This window comes from Pyrgilauda ruficollis, unplaced genomic scaffold, assembly GCF_017590135.1.
Source record: "Pyrgilauda ruficollis isolate IOZ18807 unplaced genomic scaffold, ASM1759013v1 scaffold29, whole genome shotgun sequence".
NCBI classification, from domain to species: Eukaryota; Metazoa; Chordata; class Aves; order Passeriformes; family Passeridae; genus Pyrgilauda; species Pyrgilauda ruficollis.
Window position 1 is genome coordinate 11,443,574 of NW_024524266.1, and position 26,148 is coordinate 11,469,721.

General features: G+C 39.3%; 2 protein-coding genes and 1 long non-coding RNA gene across 9 annotated transcripts in view; 1 reads left to right on the top strand and 2 right to left on the bottom strand.

Moving 5' to 3' along the window:
- Positions 1–6,007, bottom strand: part of SMPX (small muscle protein X-linked) — a 41,173-nt gene extending 35,166 nt beyond the window's left edge. Inside the window, exons 1-2 of one of the 2 annotated variants that reach the window (XM_041472481.1) lie at positions 5,857–6,007; positions 2,263–2,322 (exon numbers count right to left, since the gene is read on the bottom strand). In XM_041472481.1, the coding sequence (XP_041328415.1) occupies positions 2,263–2,301 (39 nt within the window). In that variant the 5' untranslated portion in view covers positions 2,302–2,322; positions 5,857–6,007. Of the gene's footprint in view, positions 1–2,262; positions 2,323–5,836 lie in introns of both variants that reach the window. The other variant, XM_041472482.1, reaches the window with a different exon arrangement.
- Positions 6,008–15,039: 9,032 nt separating this feature from the next.
- On the bottom strand, positions 15,040–16,701 carry LOC121356179. Its single transcript, XR_005955520.1, has 2 exons — positions 16,573–16,701; positions 15,040–16,387 (listed from the first exon to the last, which is right to left on the bottom strand). It is a non-coding gene; the product is annotated as an uncharacterized LOC121356179 (long non-coding RNA).
- The window catches only part of MBTPS2 (membrane bound transcription factor peptidase, site 2), a 39,193-nt gene continuing 29,538 nt past the window's right edge, over positions 16,494–26,148 (top strand). For 4 of the 6 annotated variants that reach the window (XR_005955519.1, XM_041472321.1, XM_041472322.1 and 1 more), the window contains exons 1-3: positions 16,496–16,765; positions 21,582–21,730; positions 23,473–23,611. Coding sequence is in view for 5 of the 6 variants with exons in the window: in XM_041472321.1 (XP_041328255.1) it covers positions 16,691–16,765; positions 21,582–21,730; positions 23,473–23,611 (363 nt within the window). In the remaining variant the exon portion in view is untranslated. Of the gene's footprint in view, positions 16,766–21,581; positions 21,731–23,472; positions 23,612–26,148 lie in introns of all 6 variants that reach the window. The other 2 variants (XM_041472325.1, XM_041472323.1) reach the window with 2 other exon arrangements.

Here is a 26,148-nt window from a genome sequence, read left to right on the forward strand (position 1 = left end):
TTCTGTTTATTAGAGAGAGTATTAAGGTTAGGATACAACTGATGCAGCTGTGCATGAGCTGAGGACTGTTATGGATAAGTCCTTCACAGCATCACAGCCATTCCTGGCTGTCCAGGTGAATGACTGAGTAATCTGGAAAGACATCTTTGTATAAATGTATTTAATTAAAAAAAGAGGAAGGAAGGAAGGAAGGAAGGAAGGAAGGAAGGAAGGAAGTAGAGAAAACTGAATGAAATCCAGAAATAAACAAACAACAACAAAAAACCCTAGAAACCTCCTCACCCTTACCTCTGGGCAAAGCCGAGTTTTTAAAGATAGAATAATTTTCAGTCAGAGCTGTTCACAGCCTTTAACACAGTGAGAAGGGGAGGTCAGCAATTTTTTCCAGAAATTAACATACTTTAGTCCTCTATTGCCCCAAACTACTCTTGGGAACCAGTTGCTGCCCTTAAGTCTCACACATCTGTATTTAGTAGCTATTGGGAAGTGAACATTTTTGTCTATATCTAGTACAGTCAGAAAAAAAAAAAAACATTTCAGGCACAGAACACCATGAAACACTTCAGTTAGTGAGGTGCCAATACATTCCCATTGCTGCAGCATGATGTACATTCCCCAGGGCACGTCAGTCTTATTATACCAGCACACAATAGCAAAGGATCATGAGATATGAATCACAATGTATAAAAGTAATGTGACATTTTGAGTCACAGTTCTTGACTGCTCAAAGCATAACAAGCATCAGTTCAGGTGCAAGTCTCCTTACTAGACCCACCTTTGACACAATGCTTAATACATATATTTTAAATTTTTGCAGTAATTTTCTCACTATTCAAATTACCTTTGCAAAAAGTAAAGTTTCTTAAAATGTTACACTTAGTGCTTAAATTTAATGCATTTTTAAATTAACAACCTAGGAGCATTGTTTGTATTTAGAAGTTGGAAGTCATCCTAGAAATGAAATGCAGCCTATCATTACATCTCTAAGAAAAAAATGCAAACCAATTAATTCCTTAGAAATGTTTGTATGTACCTATGGAGTTTAAATGAAAAATGTAAGTAAATACTTTTCAGCTATTAAAAATCCATAATTTTTCATTAATCCTACAAACATTTCTATAATCACTGTAAAAGAGGAATGAAAATTCGAACTGAGTGAAATCAAAAGTCTGGCAAAATGGCAATTTTTTTTCTAATTTCAACAGAATTAGAATATAGTATTCAGCATGCCTATTTTGGTAGAATTGATGATGATGATGAAGATGAAGATGATGATGATGATGATAAAAAGAGACTGCGCTTTCACAGTGCCTTGCATCTTCAGTATGCTGCCTAGCCCCTGGCTAATTAATCTTGATGCTCCAATCCATTGCATTAGTATTATCTCCAGAAAACAGAACAAAGAAGACTTCAGAAATTCCATTTTGTGTTTCTTAGGTAAGGTAACTTGAACTCATAGTAAAATTTCATTGGAAGTGCATTTTACAAAATACATGAGAATTCTGTAAGATTCTTCAGTTCAGAAGATATTTAGGCCTTTTGACAAGAGCCATTGATAACATGAACTAAACACATTCTTCATGATGTTACTTCATGATAATGTTGGAATAATTCTCCAGCTGCTTATTTTACAAGTATGCAACAATCAACTCTATCCTTATAAGCAACAAGTATACAACAATCAACTCCATCATCCTTCAATGTGTTATTGAAGAGGTATGTGGCAGACAAGAATCTTTCATATTAAAAGATTAGTGTTTCTCTCATTTTCCTTTGGCTTCTAAATAAAATACTTCTTAAACAACTATTTGAACTTGAGGGTTTTTCTCCTTAAGAATGCAGACATGAAAAACTTCACAACACCCATGCTATCTTTGTAGCCTATAATTCTCCCAACATTATATTGGCTTTGTGGAAAATCTAATGGTTGCAGGAATTATTTTTGCTTAACAGTTATGCAGCTGCATTACCATATTTTGCTTAGATGATCCTCCAATAGGCATAACCTAACACTGCAAAGACCATGCAAACAAGTGATTAATGAACCTATCTGATCCAGTTTTTTATCAGCTCAGATCAAAAGATGATCTCCAGGTCACACTTTTTCAGTGCTTTCATATCTACTAAGCTTTTCACTTTAACAGAATAACCCCAGCTAGCACTCCTGAGGTGCTTTGTCTGAGTAAAAATGCAGTCTGCCAAGCAATGGAGGATGAGATTTATTATTTTATTATATTAAAAACATTAAATGCTATGTCTTACCTGAATGGCTTTGACATGTGATGCTGGTTGTTTTGACATTTTTACGACAGAGGCTTATCCCTGCAAGCAAAATTGGAAAGTGTTACAGGCTCTGACATTCTGATAGCTGTGGAAGATAAGCTAGAACTTAACCCATGCTGCCTCTTGACAGGCATCCATTTCACCTGCCCAGCTCCTGTTTCCATCTCAGTTTCCAAGCTGCTTAGTTATGCCTTCTGATATCAGGAGGAGACAGAACACCTGAGCTTCACCAATTAATCTTTCATAGCCACAAATGAAGCTATCTCTTTCACATTAAAAACAATAATGAGTAGAGATAAGGAATCTCTCAAACATTAACAGCACTGTAAAATGAGTAAGAATTAAAGGAAGCTTTTGAGGACAAGCAGTGTGTGATTAGCCCAGTCACAGTATGTATGTGGGAATTATTAGAACTTTCAGTTTAAGCCTTCTCTCAAATAAAATGTAACTAGTTAGAAAATATTGCAGACATAACCATTTTCTGACTCAATCCTTGCAAATCTTTAATGCCTGTGGCTGAAAGTGGACAAGATGGTCAAGCAGAAAAGTTCTCCTTGACAATTGCTAGAGCACAAAGTAGCCTCCCTTCAAAGTTTTAGATCATATAGATTCATCAATTTTCTTTAGCAATAAGATCAAAAATAACATATTTTCTCTATAATTTTATGCAGGTGGAGAAATTCAGACTGATACACTATTAATATACAATAGGAAAGGGAAATACACCAAAGTAAAAGGGAAGAAATTTTATTAGCAGATTATTTGAAACACCATCTCAGCCTTTCATTCTCTCGCTGAGAAGTTACATTTTAACTGGACTAGACTTTCATCAAAGTCTGGTTATTTAACTATTATAATATAAAGTAAGGCAGTAATTCTAAAAGCTGAGAAATTAATTCACCAGAAAAGTCACTGATCACCACAAAACTACAGCACATTTTTGATACTGTATTTAATCTTAGATAGGAAGGGAAGTAATAAGAACAGAAATAAATGATGTAGGAGAGAATAGCAGAAATACTCTGAGAAATTAAAAGTGTGTGAAGACTTGGGTACCTCAAAGAGTATAACTGCCACATGAGGCAGCCCCCAAAAAACCATACAGATGAATTGTAGGTTGGCTTCAACTTGGAATATCAGCAATATCAGCCTGAAATTGTACTACTGGGACTGACTAGAAGACTTCCTCCTGCATATTCTCACATCAGTTTTAAATCTGTGTACAATGCTGAGCAGAATAAAAATACAAATGACCTGCCATTAGAGGTCTCCCTCTGGTCACACTCTCAGCTGCAAAAAGTGGTGTCCAAACCAACACAGCATTCAGTCAGAGGACAATCATGTTCATAAATTGTTTGGGTTTAAATTGCTTCCACTAAATTAATAAATCAGAAAAAAATCCCACTGTGCAAAATAAAACCAGCATTCTTTTAATGAGCTTTATATTGTGGTTTTATATATACAATCCTCAAATGAGAGGGAGTTTTAAAAACTTCAGAATTCACTTTAGGGGATGCAATCTCAGCCACTGACTTTCGTGACAAAATTCAAACACATTTCAAAACCACAACAGGATTTACTATAATCTACCTCCTTTATTTTTGAAAATCTTTATTAAGCATATAAATAACTGTTCCGTTGATCAGTGACTGTATTCCAAAATAAACGCAAAACAATTCCCCAACTGACTGGGAAGACAGGAGTCATAATACAGAATGTTTAATTAATTTTTTAATCAAATTCTCATCTTTCTAATCAGAATGAAAAATGGGGAAAAAAGCATATTTAAAAATGTTTAAATAACATTAAACACTTTGAAACACAGTGGACCTACTTCCCAAACACTGTCACAAAGAAATTCTTGCTAAGATGTATTTCATCTTGCATGCCTGTGCATTGCAAAAACACCCATACACACCTCTTGGGCCACTTAGAGATAAATGGCAAGGATTTACCCTGAATCTCAGCTATGAAACAAGCACAGCATTAGTGCTCCTCAGCGAGCTGCTCTGGGTTCACAGGCAGCCAGTGTTGGAAATTACTGCAATCAGACACCGGTTCCTAAAGAGGGATGCATGATACAATTGTGTAGGACTGCTTTTGGAGGAGGTGATTTTCCTAGCAGACTGTGCTGTCCTCATTACCGCCAGAGAAATCAGGACAACAGCACACTACTGAGTAAAAATAGATCTCTGGCTCTTTCCCCTTCCCTCCCTTCCCTGAATTTCCTTACAGAGCAATGCTGACCATCAATCACAGGAAAATAAACCTTAGATTACAGAAGCATCCATTACAGAAGTGAAAAGTTAATTTTTATCAATTCCTTTGTTCTTTCACCATGTGTCTCAGACAGAGTGAGTCAAGAGTGCTGCACTGATTGTCTTAAGTTATTTCTGGTATTCCAATCAGCTCTGCAAACTTGAAAAAATCCCACTTCACCCTCATTTCCACAGCAGGATTTCACATCTCTAGCAGGCAGAGAAATGCAGACACGCAGCCTGTATTCCCTGGCGTCTTTTTGGCCTCCCCACACCTTACCTTTTACCTTTTATGGGCTGCATGCTGAGCCAAACTTAGAAAGCAGTGGCAACGCTAGTTCAATTTGAAGCTGGTTTATGGCAGCCTTCCCTTGCAAATTCCCTCTTTGCAGTGAAAGTACTCACGAGCAGGACTACTTGTGAAATATAGGACTACTGCAGTGAAATAAATGAGTGTTTTGAAGTGAAACTTTGTAAAACAAAGGAACCTATCTTCTGTCTCTCTGCTAAAAATAATTTCTGACAGGGCTGGAGCAAGATAATAAGCTGATTTATTCAACTTGCTTTAAACACGATGAGATATCATAATGCCATCTTTTGTAATGCACACAAGAGATGTACAGTAGCACAGAGACAACAGCAAGAGCCCTCCCCCTGCCCCAGCTGGAAGCTGTCCTCTCCCCCCACTGCAAGCACAGCATCAAGAACAACGGGCATTTTGGCGACAGAACTGCAGTGTATTATCTTATTAAAAGACTTTGACAGGAACTACACAACTGTGAGACCTAACCAGTACCATGAAAGAAGAGAAACCCCTACTCTGCAGCTTTCAGCCTGTTACACGAAAACTTACTACAAGCTCTAGGCAAATGTGGTCACTTTTCCCTAATACACAATAATCTTCATTACAGTTGCCTGTTAAGCTTAGTGAAAGAAACCTCTCTTACATCAAAACCATAATGTAATATTTCACTAATTATAATAAGCATACAGAAAACAATAACCTTCTGCCTATGTACGACAATATTCAAACTCATACACAATTCTTATGAGTCATGAGGTATTTAAGTGACTTTTTATTTTCAATTTTTAGATCCCCACAGACTATGAAGCAATAGTGATCTGCTCTGTATACTCTGATACACTGCATGAGACATTAAAATAGGCAGAAAACCACAACTATTGTAGCAAACTCACAGCAATTCCTAAAGAGTTTTCATGAGGGTCTTTCAAGATTTTAATTGACCCCTTCAAGATTAGCTAACTTATTTACTTATATAAAAAAAGTTCCAAACCGTCAAGTGAGTGTGCACACCTCCTTTTGATGCTGAAAGAGGTACCTTCTTCTACCAGCTGAGGTATTGACTGTGACCCTTTTAATGTGTCTGAAATAGCTCCGATGCTTTCAGCCTGGACGGCACTGAGTGCTGCTCCAGGCTGGAGTGGGACTCAGCAGAGAAGCGAAGTGTAAAAGGGAATTCCTGTCATAGCTTCCAGTTGTTCTTCCTAAATATAGAGTTTGATTCACCCTGTAACTTGGTCCCCTGTGACACTTGACCATGGTAAAAGCAGGGCTCAACTGTCAAGCAGGAGGTGTTGAAGAAACACACCTTTAGGTCCTTTTTCTGCCCTCCCTCTCCCTGTCATTCCAGGCTTTTCCCAAGTGCCAGGCATACACTGGTAGCAGGTAACACAGAACTCCTCCCATGGCATTTGGGGCAGTGTGTACCTCCCTACGCCACACCGGAGAAGGAAATAATTATGGAGACGTAATTATGAAGAAATCACCTCAGAGGAACTATCTAGGGGAGGTCACACCAACGTGGCCGTATTGCTGCTGCTTTGGGAGCAAACTCACCCAGCAGCTGCCCTGGGGTGTCAGCAGAGCTTTCCCCCCTGCAGGACAGCCCTGCTCACCAGGGAGGGCTCCTGAGCGTGCAGGGCCAGAGGGATCAGCTGCTGAGCCTGCAGGCATGGGGATGAAGAAAAGCCAAAGGAGGAGTGTGTGTGTGAGAGAGAGAGAGAGAAAGAGACAGAGAGTTGTTATAGCTCATGAGGGAAGTAAAACATTACATAATTTTGCTCATGCTGGCTGGAGTATTGTCTTAGTGAGGGCTACTGATGGAGATCTCACAACAAGTTGTGTGTGGGGCATATCCTCAGGTTTCCACTTGCAGAAGTGCAAATTCCTTGTCCTCTGTGCATCTTCACAAGAATGAATTTCCCTCTTCCTCACTCCTCTGTTGTACCTGATCTCCAGTGGCTCTACAAGAGTAATGGTGACAAAGGCAGCATCATTATGGGCTGTCAAGGATCTCACTTGAGTTTAACTCATTTGACCAATGACCCTTTTAATTTCAAGCATCTCAAAGAGGAAGGTGACCAAGCAGGCTGCTTCATTAAGCCTGTGACTCACTCTCCACTGTCGTCTTTCCCAAAAATGATGTCATCTGGAAGCTGATAAATCTGATGACTTGCTCTGGGAGATTGCTGACTACCTACAGCCACCCCCTTCCCAAGCAGCCACAAGAAGATGGACGACACAGAAGCAGGCACGCAACCAGGACGTGCATTTGTGTAGGCCAGGACTGATGGACGTACACACAGCCATCAGCTCCTTCCAAGGAGACCTCTGTTCCTCAGATAGGCTGATTATGCCTGTTGCCAAATATTTTGAGGCATTAGAGGACTACTGTGCTTGAAACGTGGTGGAGTTCCCAAGAGGGCTCACAAAGCTGTTCTTTGGCCAGAACAGAGCAGTCTGCAGTCAGTCGAAGATCCTGCCTTCCAGGTCGTTGAGAGCACATTAAAACAAGCCAGACTAAGTGACTTTACATACCTCCTTCGGAAGGTTCATAGTTAAAACAAAAGTACCAGAAGGCAATGGAAGAGGCAATACTCTTTTTGTAACATGATCCTGTACATTAACTTATTTCAATTTATATTACAATAGTAATATTACAAACTAGTTCTTGAATACACAGTTCTTTCTTCCATGTGTCATTAATTAAGCAAAGGTGGGCCACTGTTTAGATTTTATAATCTCTTAATCTTGCAAATATGCCTAAGAAATATCAGCTCAACACTATTCCCTTCAAATTTTCATAGCAGTGACAAATAATTTAGTATTCTTAGTGATGTGTAAACAAGAAAAGAGTCTGTCACCTACCTAACACCCTGTAACTATCACTACACCTGAACTGTATTAAATTGTGAGGCTAAAAGGAGCAAACTTAAATCTTATCACTAATATCAGAAAATGCAAATCTGAGTAGATTTTGAAGGAAAAAATAGTCACTCAACATAATTTTGCAGCATATCATTGCCTTTGAATAACCTCTGGGATGCATAGCCCCATGACTTGCAGAGTCATCTGGTAAATGCATGTGGCAGATGAATTAGAAAGTAAATAAGGAGGCATATGTGCATTTCACATGATGGATTCAGTGTCTGGCAAGTTAGGGCCCTGTACATTGACACACATGGCATAAAATTATGTCTTGTGTATAAAAATCCAAAAGATATAGTAGAAATGCATTTATTTGAAGTGTAAAATCCCAATATAGTTAAAAATAGACTTTTGTGGCATTGCTAGAAACTTGTCTAATTAATATGCTTCCTGGCACAACTAGTTTTGAAAGTGAAGTTGATGGTTAACAGAAATGTGTATGTGTCTTACTTCTCCACTGAGATATTTCACTGCATAATGTCAGAACTGTTTTTTAAAGCTGTCACTACTTAATACATTTACGTAAATGTTTTGCTTTTTGAGAAACCTCATGAGTACAGATAAAACTTCCTGAGCGTGCCAAAAAGAACTTATTTTTCTATTGTAGTCCACAATGTTTCAGTGTAATGCAAACAGAATAATACAGTTGAAAATGCAAGTCCACACATAAGAAATCACAACTTCAGCTCACTTGAAATAAGACTTCTTAAAGTAAAAAGTTAAAAAATAAATTTCTGGAGCTTTGCTTTAAATTACCATGTAGTAGCAACATATTATAGATCTTTAGAAAGGAAAAACTTTGCTTCTCTGTCTTAATCTTAGCTCCATAAATTACAGTTTATTACCAGGGAAGAATAGTGGGCCCATGATATTACGTATTTGGCTAATTAATTCCTGTCTTTACATTCATTTGATTTTTTTATGAAGAATATGCAAACTAAAGTTGCAGTGGAACTAGTATAACTATTCTCCTCAGTCAACACACCGAAATTCCTGGTCAAGATGTAAAAATAAGAAACTGCTATGAGACAGATTAAGGAGATGGTCTCATTAAAGGCTCGCAGCGACCTTGTTCTGAATTTCAGAGTTACAGCATCATTAATAGTGTTGTTAGCATCATCTATGCAGAGGATCCTGAAAAAAAAACCCAGACTCACCATCCATTTTGTAAAACACTCAGGTTTTAGTTTTATTTTTGGGCTCTTTCCTCTTAGTAAAGATGCATCCATGTACTAATGACATGGCACATAGACTTGATGAAATGGTACCCAGCCACATGCGGTCAGACAGAACTACAGAAATTTAAACTACATGGAGCTATCAATTTTACCTGGCATCACAAATAATTCCTATGCTTGATTTTAACAGAAAGCAACTTTGAATCATAGATTACAGAAAGAGTATCAAACCTCAGTGATCTTGTCAGAAAAAATATTGTTTGAGGAGGTATCATCTTCTGGTTATACATGTCTTCCCATTTTGCCCAATCTCTATTTCTTAATATCAAGGAAAAAAATCAAGCACTTGTTTTTGAGTTTCTACTTGTATAGTTATGCCAACAACAATAACATCAAGTTATTTAAATAATGAATGACATAAAATAGCATGCAAGAACGTTTGCTGTTATCTAGAAGGCAGGAAATCAATACAAAACATATCTAAATTAGCTGATTTTGTTTCTGTGGCATTTCTGGGCTACTAAATATTAATTCAACTCCTGCACATGCTCTTTCTTTTCCATAGAAAAGCATGATGATTATTATCACAGACTGTTCCATAGAGAAATAATTAGTCTTGTATTAAGGAGATGGTCTCATTAAAGGCTCGCAGTGACCTTGTTCTGAATTTCAGAGTTACAGCATCATTAATAGTGTTGTTAGCATCATCTATGAATTTGTATTAAGTTCTGAAAACTGCCTTATTAATACAACCCATACAAATTCTACAACATCATAACTTTGACCACTATTACCCAAAAGCCATATTCTCTGTTTCTTGGTATTGTGTAAAATTTCTAGTTATCCAAATGTTTTTGGTAACTGAAAGATGATGATGGTGATGATGATGTACAAGCAACAAGTTTGTTTCCACTTTTCTCCTGGTAAATTTTAACCAGTATATCTGGCAAAGCTGGTAGCATAAGAAAGAGCAAGGCTAATGTCAGATTTTGAATATGAAATTTAAATTATATGCTGATTTTTGTAAACATCCTGTCTACTGTAATGATTCAGAATTATTTGGAAAAAAACCAAAAAACATGATACTGCACCATCAGATACTGTTCTCAGCAAGTGATTTTGACAAAACAGGAACTGACTAAATCACTGTTGAAACTTTCAACAGAGACTACTAATTGTTTTCACAAATCAGGATAATTCAAGTAAGCATCTACTATATTTTTCAATCCCATCATGCACTTATTTAACGATGCCCATCCCCATCAGCTGATCATATCAGCTGTGCACTATTAGATCTTGTCTAATCTAGATTAAAACCATACCTGACTGCAGCAGGGAATTTTGCTGTTGACTCAGCACAGAGGTATATACGAGAACCAGGTACAGGTATACCAAAGGACTTGGGGACTCAGCACCACAGAAAGTGCCTTATTTATCTGTTGTGATAAAGCATGACAAAAAATTGCAGCTATGGTCCCTCTGTGAGTGCAATCATCTGAAGTCTAACAAAGAGAACAATGACTAAATTCTGCTGATTTCTCATCTGAATGGCATATTGAGAGGAAAGAAATACATGTTTGAGACATTAAAAATCTCTCTGGTAGAAAGATGCACCCAGAACAAGTAAGATGAGGAAATGGGCTGGAGGAAGCAGAATTTCAAGGACAGTATAAATAAATTAATGCTTTTAGATAAAAAGTTACCAAACTCAAGTACAACTGCACCAACCTGCTGAATTATATGTGATTTATCAGTTGCTATCTTTGATTTGTACCTGTTGGACAGAAAATAAAAGATGAAGATAGTTAAATCATGGGTGTGAAGATTTTTAAAGTTTGACTCAATATCAGGACATTAAGCTTAGTTCTCAAGAGTCATAAGGAAAAAATCCTTACCTTGTCACACCTCCAATGTTCTGAAAAACTAGAGCCATTAAGAATGAATGCTTTCCATGGTGAAGATATGAATAAATGTAGTAGTCATGCCTATCTATGAAGCAGTCAAACATGATCTCTATTAAACCTTATTTTTATTGAATCAAATCTGCTACAGAAACATTTTTCAATTATCTGTGGCCTCCTGCCATACAAATATTGCAATGTTCAGAGAGAAATTGCCAAAAGAATTCAGTGTTGGCAGAGAAACCAGCTGCTCCATTGGGCAATGATGTTTTCCAATACAATATCAAATCTCCAGGATCAAAAAGTGTTTCTCAGAAAATTACACAAAGTAGTTTTTAAAATCTTACTTTACATCCATATGAATTAGAGCTGTGGACAGGCAGTATCACTCCATCTCCTCTGGCTGTGCAACACAAGCTCTTTAAAGTACAGTTCAGTTCTCAAGATCTGGAGCTAAAAGTGACACTTGAAAATCATTTGTCTTGGAAACTACTTTCGAAAAGAGCAGGCTGCTCTGTGTTTCCTGTGCCCACCAGCTATTGGTGAGGTACTGACTATACTCTTACTAGAGAATCCATGAAGATGTTCCCTGTTTTATTGCAGCCAGCTCTCAAACTATTTATTTTATTAGTAAGAACGGAAATGCTCTTAGCTTAGGCTCCTAACACAAAGTGGTCTGTGTAAGGCAAACCCACAGTTTTGTCATGGGTAGTTCACAGGTGCTCTGGCTGACAAGGGGCAGAGTGGATTTGTAGTACTGGGACGGACACCAGTTAAAATTAGTTTATCCGCTGTGTGCAGTGCTATGTAATCACAAAGCTGCTCCCCTCTGTCCTTGAGGTAGAACAAAACCAGTGCTGGTTTTACTTGAGTGCTGTGCTGCATGATGAAGCAATTCAGGAGCTGCTTCAGCCATCTGAGCAGTCCCAGTGAACAGTTCTGGGATACCCTCACTGGTTCATCCTGTGCAAGACATTCCTGTTGTTCAGAACAGCCAAGTATCACACATGCAGATTAATCCAGACTGGATGGGGCCCTGAGCAGCCCGGTGTAGGGCAAGGTGTGCCTGCCCATGGTGGGTGACTGGAAATAGATGGTCCCCTCCCAACCCAAAATTTTAAGGCCCCTCCCAACCCAACCCAACCCAACCCAATTTATGTTTCTATGAAGAGAAATGCAGCCTATGAAATGATAGCTACAGGCTACTTTGTGTCAAACTGTTACCTCACTCTGACTTGCTTACGCTGAGGGTGCTTCTTTCTCTTTCCCTTCCCTAGGTTTAAGGCAGCCCTACAGGTTTTGAGGTTCAAAGTTGATATGTCTAATGACATCATGTGCATTTATTTCAGGTTACAGTAGGCATGAAATAATACCTGTTAGACTGAAACTATTCAATTTATTTTGCATTCTGCAGTAGAATAGGGGACTGTGTCCATAGGGACTTCGCAGGTAATTTAAATCAAAAATAATCCCTCAAACCTTGAAACAATTTTTTTATATTATGCCCTTTTATGGTCTCCTCCTTCTCAGACTAAGTCCTTTATTTCCTGTAATTTAGGTAAGCTCACTTTAATGGATAGACTTTTCAAGTGGTAAAGGGCTCCCAACATAAGAGCTAATGCTGAATAGCTGTTCTCCAGTAAATTTTCCTCATGTATAACTTCTAAACTTTTACAGAGGATGCAAGCAACACTATAATCTAAAAATGGGTAGCATAAGCCTGAAACTAATATTTTCATGGAACTTTATTCTAGAATAAGATTCAAGCCACATCTCTCAAGTTCATCCACTTCCTTTGCTTTTCTTTGATACTTATTTCTCCTTGGAATGCAACAGCTTTGGAGGACCCTCTCTTAGATGTAATTCCATCTGAGATTTGCCTAACAGAGTTACCACAGATGGGTAAATGCTGCAAACTGACAGAAAATAAGAAAAAACTACCATTTGTTTTGCCATAGATCAACACTGTGAGACAACTGGTGAAAAAGCATGTACAACTATTGTTTTTTGCATACTAATCAAGTAAAGGCATATTTCTAGGAACACTTGTGCTTTACCTATGTTTTCATGTGAATAGTGACTTGAGAACAAATTTCATTTGTTTTAAGAATCAAAATCCCACCATTCCAGCAAGTATTTTTGGTAACCAGGTTAAATACTGCAAACAAATCCTGAACCTTAACAGAGTATTTTGACCTCATTTCTATTTAAATAAAGCAAGACTGTTTTACACTGTAATTGGACCACAAAAACACCCAAACAAATAAAACAGTGAAACATTCTGCTATTATCTGTTTTAAACAGAGAAAAGATTAAAGGGCATTTTTTATTTTCTTGTTTGGATTTCAGTTTAAAATATCACACATATAACCTATCTCCATAATTCCCACTACCTGAATTTCTCCCTGTCTTGAGATTTTTTTTATATAACAATAGTAGTAAGGTAATGAAAACATATTTTTCCTTCATACTTTCACAACCAATGCTACACACGTCTCTGTATTGTGCCAGTCTCTGTATGTCTCCTCCTGTGTCTCAGATTTCTTCTTTATTCTGATCTCTTTATTTCCTCCAGAAGCAATCTCCTAACCTGCAGAAGTGCTAAATGGACCATCTATTTCATCTTTTCCCACCCATTTCTTCTTTCATGCATTCTAGTCTGTACTTTGAATTCTCAGGTAGGCTTGGAGGCTCACTCTGGAAACATTCCTGTAGTCTGGGAAAGCACCCCTTCCCTTTAAGTTACAGTGGCACATAAACACTTGCAGAATCACATTTCATCCCAGCAGCTCTTTCCTGCCATTAGCTCATCTCTATGCCCAACAATCTAGAGATGCAGCCTACTCAGAATGTATTTAAAACCCCATTTTCTTTCCCTGAGGCTCAAACACTTATCCAATCAATTCATGTTCTGATTGTAGTATCTTCAAACTGGTAGAATTCACAACCTCTCCTTGACAAAATCAACATCTTAGCTGATTTTAGGTCTGAGCTTGTGATGAACTGCAATTGGTACAATTTCCCTGAAGCCCTGCAAACCCCTCTAACTTAAAGAGTTTTTGATAGTGCTGTTCAGGCTAGTTTTACTTTTTATTATGCGACATGTCTTCTATGGAAATATCTGAATAATCACATATCTACTTCAATAATAGATCAAAGTTGAAGAGATTAATTATTAGACATATTGTTAATTAATCTCAAGATAAACACATTTACCATGTCTAGAAAAAGATGCCTATGATATTAAATCACTAACTGAACTTGATAGTATCTTAATTACTGTATTATTAACAGATTCTATTTGGTATTTACTTGATAAATTATATTTAATCAGTAGAATTGTTTATGAGAGAATTTTTTTCCTATCTAAGCTTTTTGCATGAACTTAGATACTCTTGTGTGATGATTGATGTTTAACCTTTTCCAACACTCTTCGATACTTGCCCTGTTGAGGTCCAGCCATGCCCTCCCCCGATGCACCCCTCAGCTGTGACTCCTGACACCGTGACAGCTGAACTGCTCTGGAACAGCGTGGGGACACTGTGCACTCACATGGTGGCTGCAGGGCACTCTGCTCTGGCCACTGCTTCAGCTTCATACCAGCTCTAAGTAAAACCAAGCGTGGGGGAGAATGTGTATCAGAATCTGTGCTACCTCCTGAACCATTCTAAAGTGGAAATCTTTAATCCTGAATACCTTTACTTTCAAAACGCAACCACTCTGTGGAACACGTCACAGTCCACAACAATTTAACTCCATGGGAACAGGGATAAACTTTGCCTCTCTGCCATGGGCAAAACACCTGCTCAAGTTACCCAAGACAGAACTGGGGCTGGCAGCTCACTCAGAACTGATGGAACTGTTCATCCGTCTCCTGCATTTTAGAAAATTCTTATTTCTGTTTGTTTTCTTGAGATAAACTTTCCAGCAGTAAAATACAGACTGTGTATTTTATTTTCATTCCTTTTTTATTTGCACTTCCAATTTCTATGAAAACTTTCTGCATTTTAGAAAATTCTTATTTTTGTTTGTTGAGATAAACTTTCCAGCAGTAAAATACAGACTATGTATTTTATTTTCATTCCTTTTTTAGTTGCACTTCCAATTTCTATGAAAACTTAATAAAATTCAAGTCTGTATTTTTGTGGTACACTAACTGAATGAGGAAGCAAAAATACAATAATGTTACAAAACCTGGTCACCAGCTGGTTTATTTAAACACGTCAGTTTTAGTTTGCTTTATTTGAGTGAGGATATGACACTAGGAAAAGTACTTGTGTTCTCAACTGTTTACAGTTGAGAAAAAGTACTTGTGTTTCTCAACTGAATACAATTCCGCTCCACTGCTTCTGAAGATCACCACTCGTTTATAGTCTGTATATTTATATTAAACTCATGCTGGTCTATGGAACAACTTGAGTTTTCAACCAGTAAGGTGTAGAATAAACCACATTTGCATAATTTCTCAATTATTTAATAAATCTGTTAGACTGGGAAGCAGCTCAGAAAAAAAACAATTATCAGATCCCAATATTCTGTTACTAAGTCCTTTTAGATGCTGGGGACATCCCAAAGTCATCTATGTCAGTGCAGAAACTCAAATTCGGTTGCATGCAGGGGTGGATACACTTCCTGCAATTCTTCAGGTTCTATGTCCAAATGAAGTTCTTTCCAACCTTCTCAAAAGGCATCAGTCAACATAGACAGACAGCTTCCATCAGAACGTGGGGTTGTTGGAATGCTGGAAAATCTAAACGCAAGGGGCAGATAAGCCCCAAGCTGAGATGAAAGGTAAAGGAATTGAGCAAACAGAACAAGTGAAAGCCAGCATGCAATACTGGCATCAGTTCCTGCTGTGCACCCACAAATGCCAGTGCTGAGAGGCTGCCCAGGGCTGTTTTCTCTCGCTTGCTGTGGAAGTCAAACACTGTAAATAACAAATGCCTCCTCCTCCTTTGCTTAGGTTTTGTTTTTTTTTTTGTTTGTTTGTTTTTTGTTTTTTTTTTTTTTTCTTTGTTTTGTTTTTTTGGGTTTTTTTTTGGGTCTATTGCCACAAGATATGGAATATCCCTTTGGTTAATTTGGGTCAGCTGTCCCAGCTGTATCCTCTCGCAGGATCTTGCCTACGGATGGGGACAATGTGGCAGGGACAGGCAGATGCTGTGTCACACCCCGTGTGTTCCCAACACCTTCCCAGGTACCGTGAGGCTGCCGAGGGAAAACGAGCTCCGTGCCAAGCTGACACAACACAGGCACACGGCCGGAGAATTAGCATTGACCACGGCCTGGGAAGGAAACTCTGGGCCCAGGAAGCATCTGCTTAAAAGCCATCCTCCCCGGCAGCCTCGCAGAATGATCCTGTTGTGCAACCAGGTCGCTGCTAATTTCTGGCAGAACGTCAGCGGTTAAAGGGAACCCCGTTACTCTCTCGTTACTGAAGCGCTTCCACAATGTGCTTTGATCTTGCCACCACAAACGACTTTTATTCTCCCGTGCAACCTCCTGATCACTACCACTGGAGCCGCTTCCACAAACCCACTGGCGGAGGCAGGCGAGATAAATGTAGCCACAGGACGGGGAACCGCACCGCCCTCAGCCCGGCCCCGCCCCTCAGCCCCAGCGCCCTCACCCCGGCCCCGCCCCTCCCGCCCCACTGCGCACGCGCCCAGCCCTAACGCCCCGAGCGCTGCCCCGCGCCCCGGCCCGTGACGTCATGCCGCCACCTGCCCTCGCTCTACGCGCCGGCCGGAAGCGTCCGCCCGGGCAGCAGAGCCGGTGGGAGAAAGGTTCCGGGCAGGTTGGGTTCCGGGGCTGCCGCGCTGAGGCGCGGCGCGGCCCGCGATGATCCCGGTGCCGGTGGTGGTGACCGTGCTGGGCGGCTGGTGCGCCGTGTACCTGGCGGACACGCTGCTCAAGGTGAGGGCCGAGGGCGCAGAGCCGGACGGGGCCGGGAGGAGGCAGCGGCAGCCCCGTTCCCCCCGCGCCGGGCGGCCCCGGGCCCCGCTGCCGAGACCGGGCTGGCGGAGCGGCCGCGCCCGGCCCGGGGCCGCTGCTCTGCCGCGGGCTGGGAGGCGATCCCGGCCCGGAGCCCCCCCGCCCCCCGGGCCGGGCAGCCCCTGCTCCGCTCCCGCCCGGCGCGGGGCTCTATCGCCGCCCGGGGCAGTGCTAAAGGACCGAAACCGCGAAAAGTTAGCGAAAACAGCTTTTAATATACTGCTTAAGCGGCTCCGTGGCATTTTAACGTGCTGTCTGGAGTTTATTATTATTATAGTAACAAAACCTAAAATACAACCTTGTAAGTTTGCGGTGTAGGGTATATGCCTTATAATGATGATTTTCCTGAAAAAATGTAAAAAGCAATGCATATTTATTTCTTTTGAATGTCTTTAGTTCTGCTGGAGAAAATTTGAGACAGAACTCGATACAAATACTTTTTAAGAAACAAACTTTGGTCCTCGGAGTGTATTAGGAGACTCATCCCTTTCTTTCTGATACAGGGGGGAAGTTTTAAAAGGAAAATAACCAAGACATCATTTGTTGTACCTGGGATGCATCTGTGCATTGCTCAAGTTTCATTAAGTGGTGTGGTGTTGGTTTTTTTTTAAAGATTCAGAGGTGTGATTTCTAAGACATGACCGAAATTGCAAACAGTGCATACAAAGTAGGCTGTGTGCTGGTTAAATATGAGGGAAAATGAAATGAGAGGTTTGATCTGTAATTCTTAATTTTACAGTCCAGGAATTGCATCTGTTTCTGCCAAGGCAGATAAGGTTTAGTGATATGAAAGTACAAAATGTGCATTTTGTCACTCCTGTAAAATATAGGAAGAAATGCAAGAAAATGCAGGTCCTTAGAAAACTTGGAAAAGTGTCTCCCCCTGCAGCTAATTGGAGAGCAAATGTAGCTCTGTTAATGACGGAAGCTCATAATTGCAAAATATTAGTCTGTACCTGATGACAATAACACATATAGACTTCTCAAATTTTCTTGGAGCAAGTCTGTGTCAAATATTTAAAAAAAAAAAAAAAGGCATTGTTTTGAAACACATGAGATTGCCCAGGTTCCAGAAGAACGTGCTCTGACTGCAGTGAGACACGCCAGGAAGGTCAGCCAGGAGGCTGCTGCTTCTCTTTTGGCAGCAGCTTTGTGTCTGGTGGAGACTCTTGGGCTGTGGAGCAAGAACTGAGCTCAGGTTCCAGACCTGTTGTGCCATGATGCTGAGACCATTTGCATCTGTGGGATTCTGAAGATCTCTTTCTGCATTAGACCATAAAATCATTCTCTTCTGTAAATAAGGAGAGCCACTGCATTTCTTGCAGCAGCAAGGGAAGGGGAAAAAAAAACCCCTACAGTGGAGCCTACTTAATGCCTGATTTATGTTGAAAAAGAGGGGGGATGCCTAGAATTCTATAGCAAGCATGAGAATCCAGGAGTTAAATTTTAATTGTGATCTTCTACCTAAAGTTGACCAAGGTTATTAATTCTCTGGAATTATGTGGGAGCTTTTGAGTTTTAGTGAACTTAATGGTGGATCTCATGTTGTACATCTCAGTCATAGGTTTCACTGTGAGTACCACAGTTGAAATAGAATTTGGATTAAATAATCAGATTTATGTCATTAGGAAGCTCAGGTTGCTTGTTTTTCTGCTGATACTGATACTGTAAATCTCCACCACAGTCACAACCCAAGGCTGCTAGCAACCACAGCAACATTGTACTGTTTAATTAATTGTACTGTTTCAGTCTCAAATCACTGTCAGTGTAAGTACACCAAGAGGATGTTCAGAGCATGAGTGAAAAATAATGTGGGAGCACTTTTCCATGTGTGATCCTGTTGATATTTTTGGCAAGAGAAGGATGTGTGCTGTAACTTGCAGTTAATGTTTGTTCTGTAAACCCGTTCAATGTACAATGTTTTTTGCTCAGTTTGTTCCCTTACTGGTTTTCTTCATATTTTAAATATTTCATTTTGGCAGTCTGACTCCTAGACTACAGTATAGAAAGTATAACTGTGTATAAATGTGTTTTTGGCCAGATAAATGAACATTTTATAATATTGCTAGAACTAAAAGATACATTTGTGTCAGGAAACTAAAGCTATGCCAAACCAGGCTGGGATTTTGAATGTTAAGTCCCCCTTGTTGCTCCACTGCCACCAGTGTTTTCACTGAAGCTTGGATTCTGTAAGAGGGAATCACTCAGACCCCTAAATGCCTTCTCCCCAGCATCCTAAGTCATCACATTTCATTCTGCCTGAAGGATAAGAACGAGTGAAGTGTAGGAGCTTGTCCCTCCTTTCTGCTGTGAGAAATGAAGGATGCATTAGACACATTCAGTCAAGGCTGGCTCTCAGCTTTTAAGGTCAGGAAGCTGAAATGATTCAGAGCTCTTGAAGTGATTTTGCCAGCAGAGAAGAATGTTAAGATCTCCTGCTTGCTGGCAGATACCTGTGGAGCTCCTGGAGTGTTTAGCAGGTGTCCATCATTTTAAAGGCTGCATAAATAAATAGGTACTGCTTTTATAGTATACTAATTTAACAAAGATCTCTTAGATCTCAAAGAAGCAGGGCCTGTGTGGAAGAAGCTTGAAATGAAGCATACCAGGGCATGAGGGTGTGTGTTTAATGTGGTGATCTCCCTGGGAACAGGACAGAAGGAGCAAAACTTTGCAAAGAGCTTTTTGATATATTTTGCAAAAGTTTGCAGTCATTTAGTGATCATGAATAAGGCTTACAAAACTTGCGAGGAAAATACAAAAGGAAAATGTTTTGGTACCTTTCTTTTCCATGTTTGACAGCTGTATGGTCAGTGATTCCATATTTCTCATGGAGAACTTTATACTTATTTATGTTATGCTAGGACATTGGGGCTGTGATGTTGTTGGAATGAATTTGAAGGGATGAATTTCTGGCAATTCTAGGGAGAAAAGTGGAGTTTGCCTGAGATAGAAGGAACACATTTTCAAGTGTCAAATCAATGTATCTGATTAACTTTATTAGAATAATGTATTAGGGTTTTTTTGGGGTTTTTTTTTAATTGTGTGAAACAATAGGACTTTTTTTTTTTTTAATTCAGAAAAGACAGTTTCTCATATCAGAGGTTCTTAATAATGTATGTATTTTTGTTCTTAATTATCTGGTAGATTACATGAGGAGGTCTTTTTCTTTGTTTCCTTGGCTTGTATCACTAATTGTGTACAAGTTTAATAATTTTTGTGATCTCTTCTGTTAAAATTAGCAAAAGCTGATATGATTGTGGACACTAAACTTAATGGTGCTGTAGGAAGTGAGTGGTGTTGATGGGAGTGCATTACAGTGAAAATTTCTGTTGGTGCTGACAGAACAAAAATGTGGCTGAAATCAGCAGGGTGAAGAAGAAGGAAATGACACAGAAATATATAGGCAGAAAGGATAAATAGTGCAATAGGTGATATGTGAACAATGGCTCAAGTAAATGAGTCTCACAACTGAGGATATTTGTTATTTGAAATAAGCTTTTAGTGTTCAAGATTTAATTAATTTGACAAAATGAGAAAAGCTATTAATACAATTGTGCAGTATGAGATCCTCAACCTCCACCACCACTGTGATGCAGGGCAGGAGGAATGCAAGGAATTGGGAAGTTCTGAATTTGTTTAAAGGACCACGGACAACAGCCAGAAACTTGTGGAGTTCCTTGGGGAGAAGGGAGCCTGTTGTGAACTGCACGTTCTGGATGCCTTCAGTAGGTGCTGCTGCTCGTGGGGAGCCTTGGGAGCAATGCTCCAGTTCAGACAGCTCCAAAGACTCGTTTGGGTTTTATCAGAGACGCTCCTGCCTTGGGAACCGCGCAATGTCAGAAGGCTCAAAGCTCACCTGTGCTTTTCCTGAGCTCTGAGTTTCCTCCAAGGAAAGCATTCCTTCATCTGGGTTTCTGACACAAGCTTCTATGAAGCAAGTGACTAAAGCCTACTGAGAATGCAGGCACCATAAAGAAAAGTTAGCAATTGCAAAAACTATGTCTATTGGTCTGTAACTCAAGATAATGCTACAGATAAGTATTTATAGGTCACATTTATAGGTCACATTTCTCATAAAGAGAAATCTGTGGATCTACTGGAAGTGTCTTGAAATGCTGGGAAGTTACCATAATGAAGCTGCTATTGCAATACAGGTTGATAATTTTAAATTCCTTGTGTTTTTTTGTTAGCCTGATCTGATATTCCAGACCCTCTTTAGGCATAGTATTTGTGTTTGAAAAATAGACCTTGATTTTATCCTTACTAACAGGTATCTGCAATACTAAGCCATATCTCATCTGTTTTAGAAAGTTTTTTTTCAACTGGAGACAAAAAAAGCATTTTTCATTATAGTGTTTTTTAAAATGTTTATTGGAATGTAATTGCATGTTGAAAGAATACCATCAACAGTCTTTGGCCTTCTAACCAGAAAGTAGAACTACTGAAAGTGATTTAATACTAGGAAAGATGATGCAAGACCTTGTTTGTCAGATAACTCTGGATACCCAATTTCTCTCACAAACCTACAGTTGTTGGAAATAGCATCAAAACAGTGACATAACTTTTTCACATTACATGGCACACCTACCTGTATGTCAAAATGTAAGCAAGGTGTAGAACAGCTACTTCAAATTATGTATCTGTTTTTATATAAACAGATCACATTTACTGCTTGGTCACATTCCAAAATCTTCCTAGACTGTTTTGGTCAAACTGGTTTTCCGTTGTTTTGCAGTCCTCCAACTCTCTGAAGGCATCGTACGAGGACTGGCTGCTGACGTACGGCCTGAGCGTCTCTCCCTTTCACCTGCGCTGGCAAACAGCGCTCTTCAACCGCCAGTTCTACAACTGGGGCAGATGGAAACCCAAATTTCTCTACTTATGGTATAAATTCAGCGTCCTTTTTCTTCTGTCAGAGTCAACAATTGAACCACATTGGTGCCTGTCAGCATTAGAAGGGCAGTGGGTAGACATGGATATTTTAATAGGCTAATGATAAAACCAATTGGAGTGGTTGCTGTAATTGTGCTGTGCCAGTATAAGTATTTATCCTCTGCTGAAAAATACAAAAATGTAATACAAGTTGCATATTGAGATTCTGTAAAACTAGAAATCCTTAAACTATTTTTACCTGTGGTTTGAAGTATGCATAATACTGAAAAGTACGGCTATTGCATGCAATACTGCATTCAGAAGTAGGTCTGAAAGCAGCTGCTCAGATCCTAGATCATTCCCAATGTTCTAGACTTAGCTCTCCCAATCACTAGAGTTTACAAAAGTATTCAGAACCAGCTGTACCTGTAGTTAATCATTGCCCTGGCATTCAGCAGTGATACCTGCTCAGGAGCACCTTGCTTACCTTCTGTCTTTTATCTGCCTACACCTTTCCATGCAAAGGTTGCACAGTGCTGGGAATGGGTAGATAAGTAGGGTGGTCTAATATAGGTGCTCATGGACTGGTTTAGAAAACTATTGTTCAGTTGCAATTCCTAGCATTACTTTGTATCTGCTCTGAAAATCTAAGGTTTGAATTTCTTTTCATTTCCTGTATTGCGATCCTCAGTGAGATAGTAATAAGAGAGGTCTGCTTCAAATTGTTTTTTCTAGTATGTAATGATTTTGTAATAATCAGTCTGAAATAGTTCTATATCAATTACAATTTTTAATGTGTATAATTTATTACAGTATAATGTTTCCACTAGTCTCTTTAATTAACATTACAAGTACATGTTGCTTAAAATAAATCTACTAATTCCCAGTGAGCTTCATTAAGGCTGATAAGAGAAGAGTTGAGATGTTATGAGAGGAAGGAGGACTGGTAGTGAAGTGTATGTGCTGGTTTTGCATCATGGAAGTTTGGTTTTTTTTGTTAGAAAAAAGAGTTATCACATCCTTCAGCTATAGAACAGTGTAAAATAAGAATAATAATATTAATGCTGAATAAAAATTTGTCACTAGGTGGAGTGACATGAATTGAAATTATTTTCAACATTGATTTTAATGAAAAATTGGTGAAGATAACAATGTAGCTTAAGAAATTGGTGTTAATGTGGTCTTGCAGCTGTACTTTTTAGTTGTTCTCTAAAAAAGATTCAGTCTTATTTATTGATCTTTAAAAAAGGTTCAGTCTCATTTATTGTTCTTTAGCCCATTTTAATTTTTGTGAGAAAGATGCAAAATGTACTGAAAAAGCTTATATACATAAGTACATAAGCTGGCCCATAATTTGATCCTGGTCTCTAAATATGTGAGGCTATGGTACAACATGGCCAATAATACATTGTTAGCTAAGTTTCTATATTCTTATAAACTTATATATTCATAGCTACAGGCGAGTTGCATGTATTGGCTAACAATAAAAGTATTTGAAAATTGATCAGGATATGGTTTGTATGTAAAACATTTATTAAACAAGGAGAATATAAGTTATTAGTGTTATTAGTGTACACTATTGTGCCTTTAGCACTTTTGTACTGGATTGTTGATGAATTGTGGTAGCATCGGGTAAGTTTTGCCCTGTGTTTTGTGCAATAACTTGTGCTATAAAGCAGAGATTTACATAGCCAGAGATGATACCCTTTTCTCCTGTTGCTGTGCATTGTTGAACTATTTGCTTCTCTGTGTAGGTTCAGTGTAGGAATGGTGTTTGGAATAGTTGCCATGTTTGGCTCTGTTATTCTGCTTGGAAAGACCCTGCTGCAGACACTGACCCAGATGCTCACCGAGGCTCCAAAAGCCCAGAATGATCGAATGCTGCAAGTTGTGGTGAGTGTTCCCTCCTCAGGTCGTTGTCTGAGAACTGTGTACAGACCTAAAGCAGCTTCTTAATGGGGTATGGGATGCTAAAATATTCCTATGCAAGAATAACCCAACTCCTGATGTTCATCTACATGAAAATGTGCTGTTTTTTTACCAGCCTTAAAAATGGGAGAGTAGGTATAGAAAAAGGGAAAATGAAGGCAAACATGTGGAAGAGTTTATTTAAAAAATCCTCAGGAGTGGGAATTGGATAATCATTCTGAAAAGCCCTAAATTATAGTACTAAGAATAAAATTATAGTACTAAGCATATAAAACTGAGTTAAGAACTTGTTTCTTGTAAGCTCTGCAATAGGCCCTGGTGACTTTACAGTTTGCAGAGCTCATACATAATTGACAAGAGGAGACAAATTCTGCTTCTTTTAATGCAATACAAAACAGCAGTGGAAAAGGAAAGAAAGGCAAAAAGCTTTGTGTGATAGTAGAAGCAAAGAATCATTAGTGAGGGGGTATTTTTTTGATTCTTCAAGGCCTTATGACTTACTGGTGAAATTTCAAGTGCTGTTTCTGGCAGTATCAAAGTCCAATGATATATTTAATTGTTCTGTGCATTTCTGGTGCTGGACAATATGTTGTATGATTTTAGAACGGAATGTATTTCACAGGATAGGAGAGATTGCAAATACTGTCTTTTTAATCTCTTCACAAGGCAATAATGGAAGAAATGACATTGCCTTGCAACAGTTTTAACCTGGAAGGATTCCTAGTCACCTTTTTATACCAAGAGTGCAATGTGGCCAAAATGTATCATCATTTTCCAGAAATTCAGAAAGTGTTATGGAATTGCTCTGCCTTCTGCTACATGGCTTAGAGCAGAGGTGCCCAGCCATGTTACTCTGTTTAAGTACTCAGCTATTCAAGTGACCAGATGTTGAGAATTGTGTGCAGGCACAACAGACCTTCCTGTAAGCACTAAACTGACTGCATGCAGCTAGACTGGCGTAAGTGCAGGAAGCCTGATTTAGCATGTGCCATAAACTCAGTACCTTTGGATGGCTGGGTGTGTTTCCCACAAGCAGAGTGAATATACAAAGTTCAGTGTGTGTTGGAAAAAGCAGGCAGTGAGACCTGAGGGGGAACCACTGTCACTGCCACTGCTGTCCCCTGTCCAGAGCCTGCTCCTCAGTTAATTTCAGGGGCAGACAGGAGTGGGCAGTCTGTGCATCTGGGAGGGCATGAGCTGAACATGAGACAGAAAATTTTGTAATTTACATTCCAATAGGATCTGTCCTAACCTTTCTGGAGTTCCTTTACATCTTCATTTTCTGAGGTCATTGTATGGATCAATCCATTTTTGTGACGCCAGAGTAAAGTGGTCATTGACAGTGTATTGCTCTTTGGAGAAAATAACACAGACACAACCAAAGTAAAGATGAGCCTTTGGAATTAATCTGGTGTGAACTGGAACAACAAAAGTAGAAAAGTAGAATAATTTTCACAATTTCAATGTGGACTTGTTTCCTCAGTGACTGCCTGCTGGCAATTTCAGTGCATTCAAACCAAGGATTGGCTGGCTCTGAAAACAGTTTAATAGATAGGGATAAAGTAATGTCATGTGTGGGGATAAGGTTACTTCTCCTAAGCTGAGGTGTGGTTCTCTTCCTTTCTTACCTCATTCTTTCATTCTGAATGGTGACAGTTGTATAATTCTGCCTTTAGCAAGTTTCAGTATTCTTTTTAAGGGGAAAGTGCTAGTGTAAATTGACACCAAGAAGAGACTTACGTGGTTGCAAAGAGGCGAAGGATGACTTAGGAGGACCTTCTAATTTAAATTATTTACTTGTATTTGGCTACCTGGAAGAGAGCAAATTAGTTTAAAAAAAAACCAACAAAACCCCACTTTTTTTTGTAAACTTAATTTTTACCTGTGGCATAAAGCTGTTTAGCCTTTACCCTCTGGGTGTCTGGAGAGAGGGAGAAACAGTTGTACTTATATTTTATTAAGATTCTTGTATGCTTCCTCTTTTGTTCAGTCATGTACTTGATTCAAAATACCGGTCTATAGGTAAACTGGGCTGTTTCTTTTCAGCTGCCCCCTCTCGTGTTGGTTGCCTACTGGCAAAAATAGGAAAGAGGCAGACTAGTTACAAACACAGGATCTTCTTTTACTAAAGGCATTTCCAGAAGGCCATAAACACAAGACAGCGTGCTTTTTAACAAAATACTGCTATTGGTTGCAGAGCCCTTCATGAGAGGTAACTTCTGTTTTAGGTGAATCTTGAAATAGCTTCTCTGACGTAAAGTCTGAAAGCATCTGGTGCTGTGTTCTAGCAGGCTGTAGTCATGGTGGAGTTGAGATGGCAGCTCTTGCTGTGACCATCTGTCCTCACACTGCAGAGGCAGCACCACTGAAGTGATGCATTAGTGCCACCAGCTGATGCTGTAATGCAAGCAACGATGTTTAAGAAATGAAGTATGGCTGTCTTCCATACTGTGAGGTACCACGGCTGAGCCAGTTAAGGTAAATTCCTTGGTCATCATCAC